Below are 13,684 nucleotides of genomic sequence, written 5' to 3' on the forward strand. Positions count from 1 at the left end.
GTCTGAAGTCGCAGCAGGCAAGGGGCAGAGCTTTGGAACCTCCAACTGACTTACTGGTAAATTGCCTAACTGCAAGAATGCGTCTGTTCAGCTGTACCCTCCAGAAGTAGCCTATGTTAATTTGGCAATATGCTTCAAGGATAATTCCATTTTTTTCCAAACTTATATTCATCGTATCCAATTTCCATCATTACTTTCTATTTGAAAGTGAAGGAAATGTTGAAGTTGACATTTTCTGCCGAAAGTGAAAGTAACGTTAGGTTTAAACAACTGAATTAATCTACTATTTTATTGGATTACTCCAGCACATTGGATTTGAAGTTGCTATTGTGTGCGGACGAAAGTTTATTCTTTACAGTGATGTGGTTGTGTAAATAGTACAAGTTTTAACTTGCTGTAGTTAGTGGCTCATGTTCGTAAGATAATGATAAATCCAAAACCTGTTGCAATGGCTACATTACATTACATTACATTATTGGCATTTGGCAGACGCTCTTATCCAGAGCGACGTACAACAAAGTGCATACCCAGAACCAGGGATAAGTTCGCTGAAAGACCCTAGAGGTAAGTACAATTTCAACTGCTACCTGTACAACAAAGATAAGGACAAGGGCCTTTTTTTTTTTTTTTTTTTTTTTTTTTTTAAACAAACAAACAGAGCAAAAGTCACCAAAGTTAACTATCAAAACACTGCTTACCTAGCCAACTAAAAATACCGATACACAAAGCAAGTCACAGAGACAACAATTAAGGTTCACAGGGAGGTAGGGAGGGATGGGGAGAGGTGCTGCTTGAAGAGGTGTGTCTTCAGCTTGCGCTTGAAGGTGGGGAGAGATTCTATAGTTCTGACCTCAACGGGGAGTTCGTTCCACCACCGTGGAGCCAGAACAGACAGTAGTCGTGAGCGTGAGGTGGAGGTTCGGAGAGGGGGAGGTGCCAAGCGGCCTGTGGAGGCTGAACGAAGAGGTCTGGCAGGGGTGTAGGGTCTGATGATTTTTTGCAGATAAGCTGGGGAAGACCCTTTAACTGCTTGGAAGGCTAGCACCAATGTTTTGAATTTGATGCGAGCCATGACAGGCAGCCAGTGGAGGGAAGTAAGCAGGGGGGTGACGTGTGAGTATTTGGGAAGGTTGAAGACCAGACGAGCTGCTGCATTCTGGATGAGTTGGAGGGGTCTGATGGCGGACGCTGGGAGGCCAGCCAAGAGGGAATTGCAGTAGTCCAGGCGGGACAGAACCATCGCTTGGACCAGGAGCTGGGTCGAGTAGGGGGTGAGAAAGGGGCGGATTCTCCATATGTTGTATAGGAAGAACCTGCAAGACCGGGTCACCGCCGCAATGTTCTCGGAAAGGGACAGTCTGCTGTCCATCACCACGCCGAGGTTCCTTGCACTGGGTGACGGCGTGAGTGTGGTATCCCCGAGGGAAATGGAGAGATCCAGATGGGGAGAAGTATTAGCAGGGATGAATATCATTTCAGTTTTACCTGGGTTGAGCTTTAGATGGTGGTTGTCCATCCAGCTCTGGATGTCCCTCAGGCTAATTATTCACTCAGTGAATCATTTGTACCAGAATACACAGCCTTCAGTTAAATTTCACACCGAATCCGGCGACCACAAAGTCATGGTTATTTGATATAAGAATACATTTAATTTGCAATAAAGTTAGGTCTTAGGTAATCAGAATGCTGTTCTTCTATATTGATAGTCTTTTCAGATGACTTGCATACATTTAATTTTAACTGCAATAGGTATATATATTAGGCTAAATTATTCATGCTCATTTAATCACACCAACTTTGTGAATGATAGAAGTCAGAGGAGAATGGCAAAACTCAAGCGACAGTAACTCAAATAACTACACATTACAACACTGGTATGCTGCTCTGAACATGCAGCACGTCCAATCTTGAAGTGAATGGGCTACAGCAGCAGAAGAAAAAATAAGTAATAAATACCTAATAAAGTGGTCACTGAGTGCATGTCAAAGATTACACTAATATATACATGATAGATGTGATAAAGATAAACTGTAACAGAATTGTTTTTAGCAGGGCAACATGAATCTGGAGAGCTACTTTGAGAGGATTGGCTACAATGGTCCTTCTGACAAAGCAGATCTGGAAACCCTAAAGAATCTCCACCGGCAACATGTCCTGTCAATCCCATTTGAAAACCTCAGCATTCACTGTGGAGAGTGGATCACCACGGACCTGGAGTCCATCTACACCAAAATTGTGAAGAATAATCGAGGGGGTTGGTGCTTTGAAAACAACCAGCTCTTCTCTTGGGTATTGAAAGAGATGGGCTACACCAACGCAAGACTGGGGGCAAGAGTGTTCAATAGAAACAAAAAAGAATTTAACCCAGATGAGTCCCATCTCATTAACAAGGTCCTAATTAATGGGAAATCATACATTGCAGATGTGAGCTTTGGGGTGTCTAATCAACTATGGCATCCCATTGAACTCGTCTCAGGCAAAGATCAACCACAGCTCCCTGGTGTGTTCCGCATTGTGGAGAAAAGTGGAGTGTGGATTTTAGAGAAAACAGGAAGAAAGCCCCTTATTCCAAACGAGAGCTTTGCCAATTCAAGTCTTATAAACAAAACATTAACATCACAAATATACTCCTTTGCTTTAAAACCACGGGACATTGACCACTTCCAGGAGACCTCTAAATTGCTTCAGACCTCACCAGAGTCTCCATTCACAAACAAGTCCATCTGCTCCCTGCAGACACCCTCTGGATTCAAGGCACTCATTGGCTGGACATATAGTGAAGTCACCTACAATTACCAAGATGGGGTTGATCTGCTTGATATGAAGGATATAGCCAATGATGAAATCGATAAAGTATTAAAGGAAGAATTTTCCCTGTCATTAAAGAGTAAACATACTCCCAAAAACACAAAAGTTTGCTACACCCTGTAGTCCAGTAACCACATCTGGTTGCAGCAAAATTTGCTCATTGTTACATATCCTTTCTTATTTAAATGCAAGACTAACCATCCATATGGATAATTCATACACAGAACTTTTTATGAAATGTATGATAACGGGATCTATCAGTGCTGGTTACTAGTGCGTCATGATTTGGACAGCGGTACAATTTCTGTTGTTTTGGCTCTGTACTCCAGCACATTGGATTTGAAATGAAAAATTAAATGAGACTGTCACCTTTAATTTGAGGCTATTTACATACATATTGGGCAATCCATTACATCCCATATTAGGTGCTTCATCCCACAACAAGGCATGATCCAAAACATACACGAGTACATGTCTCTTTTATACACCATGTACATGGTATATGTCTGTTTTTAATGTATGTTTTTTTTCTCAGCCTCATAGCGGCTTCCTTGAATGTCATTGCCACAAGTCTGGTCCCCACATTGACAAACGGGAATAACTCCATAGGCAATGAAAACCCTAGAATCAAGACTAGATATTGAAAGCTTTCTTATATCTGCATCAAGAGAGCACTTGAATGCATCAGCGGAGAAGCGGACTGTCCAATTACTTTTGGTCCTCTAAAATGTATATAAAAGGTTGCGATTCCTACTCAGATCACTGGATATGAAAAAATAGCCTGATATTAAAGGTATCGCACTTCAGCATTATACTCATTATTTCATTTTTAATTAAGCAATATACATTTTAATGGCTTTTGTGAATGGAATTTATTCAGCAAAGGTTCTAAATTTCATTCATTTTTTAAAAAGGTCTTCACAGCACACTAGTTGGGAAAGGCTGCTTTAATTGAATGATTTAAATAAGTCACTTTTGCTGAGATCTTGCTGATATGCTTGCTATATGACAAACTGAATCAGAATACAATCAGAAAATGCCACAACTGTGGAAAGCTTACTGTATATGGTACCATTCCACATGTTTGGAGGTTTACTGGCATCAAAATGCAAAGATAACTCTGTATGTATAATAAGGACAAGAATAAATACAGGTATGTACACCAGGTGTTTATGTGTACGAGTGATTCATTATTATTCACATTTGATAGCAAGGTAAAAATCTGACAACAGGCTGAAAAAGGTCACTGATTCAAGTTTGATGATGACAACAACTAACACAAAGTTATTGTCATTAATTTCACACAGTCGTCAAGAGAAACTGAACTGAACTTTTCTCTGTGGTGTAAAAGTCTTTCAGAATTTTCTTGTCATGTCAACAAAACATTTTACCAAAATAAAGGTGTTTAGAAAAGCAACCACAAGTAAACGATTAGGAGAGCCTCAGTTAAACCAGGACACAATCTAAGTTGCACCATCAGAGGGGAAAAATGGTCAACAGATTTTTTTTCTTTGGTTGGGTTGAAAATAAAAATACAAAAAAGATCATCAGTAACTTGCAGTAATGGAACTCAATTAGATCAGATAATTGTTTTTGCTTTGGGGACATTGTAAATGTTTTGGTTCCCATATCAGAGTCAAGGTGAAGGTTGGTTTAAATGTATACCGGCACAATTCGGATACAATCCAGGATCTTCCTGCTCGAAAGTCCAAGCTTGGTAGAAATGGTGACATTTCATCAGGATATTGGTCCAAATTATGTCTCCAAATATACAGAGAAAGGATAAAGTAAATACAGACCAACATTCTTAGCTGGCCTTCACAACCTCCGGTCCAAAGTTCAACATTTATATTTTCATAAAACTTAAAACAGCAGAAGACCATTCAATCTAAAGGCCAGGCAGTGAAGCACTCAGAAGTATGCATGCTGAGTGCAAAAGGGCTTTCCCCCATTGACTTACATGTAAAAACCCAAGCTGATTTAACAACCAAAGAAAAGCTAATTGGTCGTTTTTCTTAAATACTACATTGTATTATGTGTAGTAACTTGTGAAACAATGGTTGTTTTGGTCCAGAAGTTTTGGGAAAATATTGAATTTTTATACCTTTTTTTTTACAGTAGAAAGTTTACGGAGCCCTGTGTCCAATCTCTTGTCTAAGGTCTGTAAGAACATAATATACAATGTTGACTAATATATTACTTCAGTGATAGATTAGCTATCTAACTGTTGCAGTTCAGCTGGCAAGCAAAGTGATAATGCAGTTAATATAGTTTGCTTGGCCAATATAAAGCTAAGTCAATAGACAGAAAGCTCTTATGCAGCACGTAATGCATCCGGGTGATTCTCTGCCTGGCCCCTCCCGCGTCCGAACTCTCTCTCCAGGACTTTTATAGACGCTCTCTGGTAAGTTCCCGGCTGTGGATGTCTGAAGTAGCAGCAGGCAAGGGGCAGAGCTTTGGAACCTCCAACTGACTTACTGGTAAATTGCCTAACTGCAAGAATGCGTCTGTTCAGCTGTACCCTCCAGTGGTAGCCTATGTTAATTTGGCAATATGCTTCAAGGATAATTCCGTTTTTTTCCAAACTTATATTCATAGTAGCCAATTTCCTCATTACTTTCTGTTCTATTTGAAAGTGACTGAAATGTTGAAGTTGACATTTTCTGCCGAAAGCGAAAGTAACGTTAGGTTTAAACAACTGAATTAATCTACTATTTTATTGGATTACTCCAGCACATTGGATTTGAAGTTGCTATTGTGTGCGGACGAAAGTTTATTCTTTACAGTGATGTGGTTGTGTAAATAGTACAAGTTTTAACTTGCTGTAGTTAGTGGCTCATGTTCGTAAGATAATGATAAATCCAAAACCTGTTGCAATGGCTAATTATTCACTCAGTGAATCATTTGTACCGGAATACACAGCCTTCAGTTAAATTTCACACCGAATCCGGCGACCACAAAGTCATGGTTATTTGATATAAGAATACATTTAATTCGCAATAAAGTTAGGTCTTAGGTAATCAGAATGCTGTTCTTCTATATTGATAGTCTTTTCAGATGGCTTGCATACATTTAATTTTAACTGCAATAGGTATATATATTAGGCTAAATTATTCATGCTCATTTAATCACACCAACTTTGTGAATGATAGAAGTCAGAGGAGAATGGCAAAACTCAAGCTGACAGGAAGGCGACAGTAACTCAAATAACTACACATTACAACACTGGTATGCTGCTCTGAACATGCAGCACGTCCAATGTTGAAGTGAATGGGCTACAGCAGCAGAAGAAAAAATAAGTAATAAATACCTAATAAAGTGGTCACTGAGTGCATGTCAAAGATTACACTAATATATACACAATAGATGTGATAAAGATAAACTGTAACAGAATTGTTTTTAGCAGGGCAACATGAATCTGGAGAGCTACTTTGAGAGGATTGGCTACAATGGTCCTTCTGACAAAGCAGATTTGGAAACCCTAAAGAATCTCCACCGGCAACATGTCCTGTCAATCCCATTTGAAAACCTCAGCATTCACTGTGGAGAGTGGATCACCACGGACCTGGAGTCCATCTACACCAAAATTGTGAAGAATAATCGAGGGGGTTGGTGCTTTGAAAACAACCAGCTCTTCTCTTGGGTATTGAAAGAGATGGGCTACACCAACACAACACTGGGGGCAAGAGTGTTCAATAGAGACAAAAAAGAATTTTACCCAGATGAGTCCCATCTCATTAACAAGGTCCTAATTAATGGGAAATCATACATTGCAGATGTGAGCTTTGGGGTGTCTAATCAACTATGGCATCCCATTGAACTCGTCTCAGGCAAAGATCAACCACAGCTCCCTGGTGTGTTCCGCATTGTGGAGAAAAGTGGAGTGTGGATTTTAGAGAAAACAGGAAGAAAGCCCCTTATTCCAAACGAGAGCTTTGCCAATTCAAGTCTTATAAACAAAACATTAACATCACAAATATACTCCTTTGCTTTAAAACCACGGGACATTGACCACTTCCAGGAGACCTCTAAATTGCTTCAGACCTCACCAGAGTCTCTATTCACAAACAAGTCCATCTGCTCCCTGCAGACACCCTCTGGATTCAAGGCACTCATTGGCTGGACATATAGTGAAGTCACCTACAATTACCAGGATGGGATTGATCTGCTTGATATGAAGGATATAGCCAATGATGAAATCGATAAAGTATTAAAGGAAGAATTTTCCCTGTCATTAAAGAGTAAACATACTCCCAAAAACACAAAAGTCTGCTACACCCTGTAGTCCAGTAACCACATCTGGTTGAAGCAAAATTTGCTCATTGTTACATATCCTTTCTTATTTAAATGCAAGACTAACCATCCATATGGATAATTCATACACAGAACTTTTTATGAAATGTATGATAACGGGATCTATCAGTGCTGGTTACCAGTGCGTCATGATTTGGACAGCGGTACAATTTCTGTTGTTTTGGCTCTGTACTCCAGCACATTGGATTTGAAATGAAAAATTAAATGAGACTGTCACCTTTAATTTGAGGCTATTTACATACATATTGGGCAATCCATTACATCCCATATTAGGTGCTTCATCCCACAACAAGGCATGATCCAAAACATACACGAGTACATGTCTCTTTTATACACCATGTACATGGTATATGTCTGTTTTTAATGTATGTTTTTTTTCTCAGCCTCATAACGGCTTCCTTGAATGTCATTGCCACAAGTCTGGTCCCCACATTGACAAACGGGAATAACTCCATAGGCAATGAAAACCCTAGAATCAAGACTAGATATTGAAAGCTTTCTTATATCTGCATCAAGAGAGCACTTGAATGCATCAGCGGAGAAGCGGACTGTCCAATTACTTTTGGTCCTCTAAAATGTATATAAAAGGTTGCGATTCCTACTCAGATCACTGGATATGAAAAAATAGCCTGATATTAAAGGTATCGCACTTCAGCATTATACTCATTATTTCATTTTTAATTAAGCAATATACATTTTAATGGCTTTTGTGAATGGAATTTATTCAGCAAAGGTTCTAAATTTCATTCATTTTTTAAAAAGGTCTTCACAGCACACTAGTTGGGAAAGGCTGCTTTAATTGAATGATTTAAATAAGTCACTTTTGCTGAGATCTTGCTGATATGCTTGCTATATGACAAACTGAATCAGAATACAATCAGAAAATGCCACAACTGTGGAAAGCTTACTGTATATGGTACCATTCCACATGATTGGAGGTTTACTGGCATCAAAATGCAAAGATAACTCTGTATGTATAATAAGGACAAGAATAAATACAGGTATGTACACCAGGTGGTTATGTATACGAGTGATTCATTATTATTCACATTTGACAGCATGGTAAAAATCAGACAACAGGCTGAAAAAGGTCACTGATTCAAGTTTGATGATGACAACAACTAACACAAAGTTATTGTCATTAATTTCACACAGTCGTCAAGAGAAACTGAACTGAACTTTTCTCTGTGGTGTAAAAGTCTTTCAGAGTTTTCTTGTCATGTCAACAAAACATTTTACCAAAATAAAGGTGTTTAGAAAAGCAACCACAAGTAAACGATTCTGAGAGCCTCAGTTAAACCAGGACACAATCTCTCAACAATTCTACTCCATTTTGGCGGTAGGTGTCAGTCGTCGTGGCAGGAGGAAGCCCCTTCCTAAGTTGCACCATCAGAGGGGAAAAATGGTCAACAGATTTTTTTTCTTTGGTTGGGTTGAAAATAAAAATACAAAAAAGATCATCAGTAACTTGCAGTAATGGAACTCAATTAGATCAGATAATTGTTTTTGCTTTGGGGACATTGTAAATGTTTTGGTTCCCATATCAGAGTCAAGGTGAAGGTTGGTTTAAATGTATACCGGCACAATTCGGATACAATCCAGGATCTTCCTGCTCGAAAGTCCAAGCTTGGTAGAAATGGTGACATTTCATCAGGATATTGGTCCAAATTATGTCTCCAAATATACAGAGAAAGGATAAAGTAAATACAGACCAACATTCTTAGCTGGCCTTCACAACCTCCGGTCCAAAGTTCAACATTTATATTTTCATAAAACTTAAAACAGCAGAAGACCATTCAATCTAAAGGCCAGGCAGTGAAGCACTCAGAAGTATGCATGCTGAGTGCAAAAGGGCTTTCCCCCATTGACTTACATGTAAAAACCCAAGCTGATTTAACAACCAAAGAAAAGCTAATTGGTCGTTTTTCTTAAATACTACATTGTATTATGTGTAGTAACTTGTGAAATAATGGTTGTTTTGGTCCAGAAGTTTTGGGAAAATATTGAATTTTTATACCTTTTTTTTTACAGTAGAAAGTTTACGGAGCCCTGTGTCCAATCTCTTGTCTAAGGTCTGTAAGAACATAATATACAATGTTGACTAATATATTACTTCAGTGATAGATTAGCTATCTAACTGTTGCAGTTCAGCTGGCAAGCAAAGTGATAATGCAGTTAATATAGTTTGCTTGGCCAATATAAAGCTAAGTCAATAGACAGAAAGCTCTTATGCAGCACGTAATGCATCCGGGTGATTCTCTGCCTGGCCCCTCCCGCGTCCGAACTCTCTCTCCAGGACTTTTATAGACGCTCTCTGGTAAGTTCCCGGCTGTGGATGTCTGAAGTAGCAGCAGGCAAGGGGTAGAGCTTTGGAACCTCCAACTGACTTACTGGTAAATTGCCTAACTGCAAGAATGCGTCTGTTCAGCTGTACCCTCCAGTGGTAGCCTATGTTAATTTGGCAATATGCTTAAAGGATAATTCCGTTTTTTTTCCAACCTTATATTCATCGTACCCAATTTCCATCATTACTTTCTGTTCTATTTGAAAGTGAATGAAATGTTGAAGTTGACATTTTCTGCCGAAAGTGAAAGTAACGGTTTAAACAACTGAATTAATCTACTATTTTATTGGATTACTCCAGCACATTGGATTTGAAGTTGCTATTGTGTGCGGACGAAAGTTTATTCTTTACAGTGATGTGGTTGTGTAAATAGTACAAGTTTTAACTTGCTGTAGTTAGTGGCTCATGTTCGTAAAATAATGATAAATCCAAAACCTGTTGCAATGGCTAATTATTCACTCAGTGAATCATTTGTACCGGAATACACAGCCTTCAGTTAAATTTCACACCGAATCCGGCGACCACAAAGTCATGGTTATTTGATATAAGAATACATTTAATTCGCAATAAAGTTAGGTCTTAGGTAATCAGAATGCTGTTCTTCTACATTGATAGTCTTTTCAGATGACTTGCATACAGTGCCATTTAATTTTAACTGCAATAGGTATATATATTAGGCTAAATTATTCATGCTCATTTAATCACACCAACTTTGTGAATGATAGAAGTCAGAGGAGAATGGCAAAACTCAAGCTGACAGGAAGGCGACAGTAACTCAAATAACTACACATTACAACACTGGTATGCTGCTCTGAACATGCAGCACGTCCAATGTTGAAGTGAATGGGCTACAGCAGCAGAAGAAAAAATAAGTAATAAATACCTAATAAAGTGGTCACTGAGTGCATGTCAAAGATTACACTAATATATACATGATAGATGTGACAAAGATAAACTGTAACAGAATTGTTTTTAGCAGGGCAACATGAATCTGGAGAGCTACTTTGAGAGGATTGGCTACAATGGTCCTTCTGACAAAGCAGATCTGGAAACCCTAAAGAATCTCCACCGGCAACATGTCCTGTCAATCCCATTTGAAAACCTCAGCATTCACTGTGGAGAGTGGATCACCACGGACCTGGAGTCCATCTACACCAAAATTGTGAAGAATAATCGAGGGGGTTGGTGCATGGAAAACAACCATCTCTTCTCATGGGTACTGAAAGAGATGGGCTACACCAACACAACACTGGGGTCAAGAGTGTTCAATAGAGACAAAAAAGAATTTAACCCAAATGAGTCCCATCTCATTAACAAGGTCCTAATTAATGGGAAATCATACATTGCAGATGTGAGCTTTGGGGTGTCTTATCAACTATGGCATCCCATTGAACTCGTCTCAGGCAAAGATCAACCACAGCTCCCTGGTGTGTTCCGCCTTGTGGAGAAAAGTGGAGTGTGGATTTTAGAGAAAACAGGAAGAAAGCCCCTTATTCCAAATGAGAGCTTTGCCAATTCAAGTCTTATAAACAAAAGCTTAACTTCACAAATGTACTCCTTCACTCTAAAACCACGGGGCATTGACCACTTCCAGGAGACCTCTAATTTCTATCAGACCTCACCAGAGGCTCTATTCACAAACAAGTCCATCTGCTCCCTGCAGACACCCACTGGATTCAAGGCACTCATTGGCTGGACATATAGTGAAGTCACCTACAATTACCAAGATGGGATTGATCTGCTTGATATGAAGGATATAGCCAATGATGAAATAGATAAAGTATTAAAGGAAGAATTTTCCCTGTCATTAAAGAGTAAACTTACTCCCAAAAACACAAAAGTCTGCTTCAACCTGTAGTCCAGTAACCACATCTGGTTGAAGCAAAATTTGCTCATCGTTACATATCCTTTCTTATTTAAATGCAAGACTAACCATCCATATGGATAATTCATACACAGAACTTTTTATGAAATGTATGATAACGGGAAAACAGTGAATGTGGGCAGCTGATCTATCAGTGCTGGTTACTAGTGCGTCATGATTTGGACAGCGGTACAATTTCTGTTGTTTTGGCTCTGTACTCCAGCACATTGGATTTGAAATGAAAAATTAAATGAGACTGTCACCTTTAATTTGAGGCTATTTACATACATATTGGGCAATCCATGCAATCCATTACATCCCTTATTAGGTGCTTCATCCCACAACAAGGCATGATCCAAAACATACACAAGTACATGTCTCTTTTATACACCATGTACATGGTATATGTCTGTTTTTAATGTATGTTTTTTTTTCTCAGCCTCATAACGGCTTCCTTGAATGTCATTGCCACAAGTCTGGTCCCCACATTGACAAACGGGAATAACTCCAAAGGCAATGAAAACCCTAGAATCAAGACTAGATATTGAAAGCTTTCTTATATCTGCATCAAGAGAGTGTCGAGGACCCGGCCCTAGGCCCGCCTGATGAGAGATTGACAGAAGAGGGGTTAGGCAGGAATGCATTTTTAACCCCTCACACACGCCATTGAGGTGGTAGTAAGAATGCCCGTAAGAGGAAAAATATGTGGTTCAGAGATAATGTGCAGCCCTACTTGTCAGCAGAGGAGTCTGAAGTCGGAGGACTTAGATTTAGGGTACTAAGGAGCAAGGCTAAAGGTCTGACTGAGGCCATGCGTAACATGAATATATAATAACATTCTTGGTTGAGAAGTGTGGGCTTGCTCCTACAGGGGAGGAGCATAAGGCCTGGTTAAAGCAAAGAGATGAGGAAAACCATGTGGACGATTGGGAAATGAAAGAGTATGAGGAGTTGGGTGATGGATTACACTCGGCTATTAATTGGATGTCCTTTGTAGATTCCTTAAGGCGCCACAAGAAAGAGCACCTGAAGAATGTATTGAGATGGTGGAAGGCACTTACTGCTGGCTTGTATGAAGTCAAAGTGTGGAGAGAGTCTAGGAGAGACTATGACAGTGAGGCAGATAACAGTGATGAATAGGCTCATTAAATAAGTTGCATAAGAGCTAGTGTTTTCCCCCTCGGTATAATGGGGATATTTCTGGATGAATGTCTTACCAAAATAAGTACACTTCTATACAAGTTATAGGATATATAAGGAGTGAGCTTTTAGACATTAAAAAAGGCTCTTAGGATTTAGCTTAACAAGATATCTATGGGCTGTTGAGGAGAGAGCAACGCAGGACAACTATAATCAAGCTGGAGTGGTGCGCTCCCTCTGCCTAGTGATGTGTATCTGCAATTCCTCAACGACTTCTGCGTGAACTTGACCTGGAGCCCACCGGAGAAATTGAACAGCAGTACAATGGAGAGGCACATGCTAGGCTGCACTGCAACCCCCCCGACGTGTTCGAAGACTGCTGGAAGTACACGTACCGCTACAGAAGCAGCGGGTCCTCTGACTGGCAGGAGAAGTATAGTTTACCGGACACACCAGTGCAAATCCCATACAACAGGCACTCACGGTATGAAGTGCAGGTCAAGGCTGTCTCCAAGGACATCTGCGGCATTGGAGCCAGTGACTGGAGCAAAGTCACGTCTTTCGAAAGTCTGGGTCCTGATCCTGCCCCAGATTCCCAAACCAATGCAGCTGTTCAAAGAGCTCATCAACAGCAAGGAGGAGGGATCAAATCCCGCGGAAAATGAGACGAAGCGAGATGGCCATATTTAGGGAGTGGGTGGTAATTATATTTTATATTGCTTATAAGGTAGAAGGTAGCATTGTTAGGTGATTTAAAGCTATAAGTTTCCTTTCATTTTTATGTCTTTTATTTTTCAGTAAGATACTATCTAAGGTAGAAGGTAGCATTGTTAGGTGATTTAAAGTTCCAAGTTTCCTTTCATTTTTATGTCTTTTATTTTTCAGTAAGATACTATATAAGGTAGGAAAAAAGTAGAAAATTTTAGGGGTGTTCGAGCCCACAATATTCTAGGAGTAGCTTTTATCTCCCTGAAGGGGGAGTCATAGGATAAGGTAAAGGCCAAAGAGGATGGATATTTGAAGGGTGTATCTTGACATCTGGTGGAAAGGTGAATTAGAAAACAAAGGGGTTATATGTACCTTATGTGAATCATGTAAAGGCACCGGTATATGGTTGAAAGAATATAAAGCAATGTATGTGATTAGCAAACTGAAAGATGATATTTAACCTGTGAGCTGTATAATTATATTTACTTGACTACAATAAAATATGC

The 13,684-nt window shown here is 39.5% G+C and overlaps 3 protein-coding genes across 4 annotated transcripts; all 3 read left to right on the forward strand.

Annotated features, from left to right (window-relative positions):
• LOC133111975 (arylamine N-acetyltransferase, pineal gland isozyme NAT-10-like) lies at positions 1–3,868 on the forward strand. Its single transcript, XM_061222628.1, has 3 exons — positions 1–56; positions 490–564; positions 2,050–3,868. Exon 3 carries the CDS (start codon positions 2,059–2,061, stop codon positions 2,929–2,931), a length of 873 nt encoding a protein of 290 aa, XP_061078612.1. The 5' UTR covers positions 1–56; positions 490–564; positions 2,050–2,058; the 3' UTR covers positions 2,932–3,868.
• A 1,299-nt stretch (positions 3,869–5,167) lies between these two features.
• LOC133111706 (arylamine N-acetyltransferase, pineal gland isozyme NAT-10-like) lies at positions 5,168–8,135 on the forward strand. Of its 2 annotated transcripts, none has more exons than XM_061222254.1 (2): positions 5,168–5,288; positions 6,215–8,135. In XM_061222254.1, the coding sequence occupies exon 2, from the start codon at positions 6,221–6,223 to the stop codon at positions 7,091–7,093; it is 873 nt and encodes a 290-aa protein (XP_061078238.1). In that variant the 5' UTR covers positions 5,168–5,288; positions 6,215–6,220; the 3' UTR covers positions 7,094–8,135. The 2 variants fall into 2 exon arrangements, with proteins under 2 accessions (XP_061078238.1, XP_061078237.1); XM_061222253.1 differs by having other exon boundaries at positions 5,233–5,288; positions 6,212–8,135.
• Positions 8,136–10,448: 2,313 nt separating this feature from the next.
• Positions 10,449–11,713, forward strand: LOC133112025 (arylamine N-acetyltransferase, pineal gland isozyme NAT-10-like). Its single transcript, XM_061222703.1, has one exon. The coding sequence runs from the start codon at positions 10,452–10,454 to the stop codon at positions 11,322–11,324; it is 873 nt and encodes a 290-aa protein (XP_061078687.1). The 5' UTR covers positions 10,449–10,451; the 3' UTR covers positions 11,325–11,713.
• The last annotated feature ends 1,971 nt before the right edge of the window (positions 11,714–13,684 follow it).

This window comes from Conger conger, chromosome 15, assembly GCF_963514075.1.
Source record: "Conger conger chromosome 15, fConCon1.1, whole genome shotgun sequence".
Taxonomy (NCBI): domain Eukaryota; kingdom Metazoa; phylum Chordata; class Actinopteri; order Anguilliformes; family Congridae; genus Conger; species Conger conger.

What these genes read in the sequence shown, in the direction of transcription:
- LOC133111706 (XM_061222254.1), top strand. Translation starts at nt 6,221, where the DNA reads ATGAATCTGGAGAGCTACTTTGAGAGGATTGGCTACAATGGTCCTTCT.
- LOC133111975 (XM_061222628.1), top strand. Translation starts at nt 2,059, where the DNA reads ATGAATCTGGAGAGCTACTTTGAGAGGATTGGCTACAATGGTCCTTCT.
- LOC133112025 (XM_061222703.1), top strand. Translation starts at nt 10,452, where the DNA reads ATGAATCTGGAGAGCTACTTTGAGAGGATTGGCTACAATGGTCCTTCT.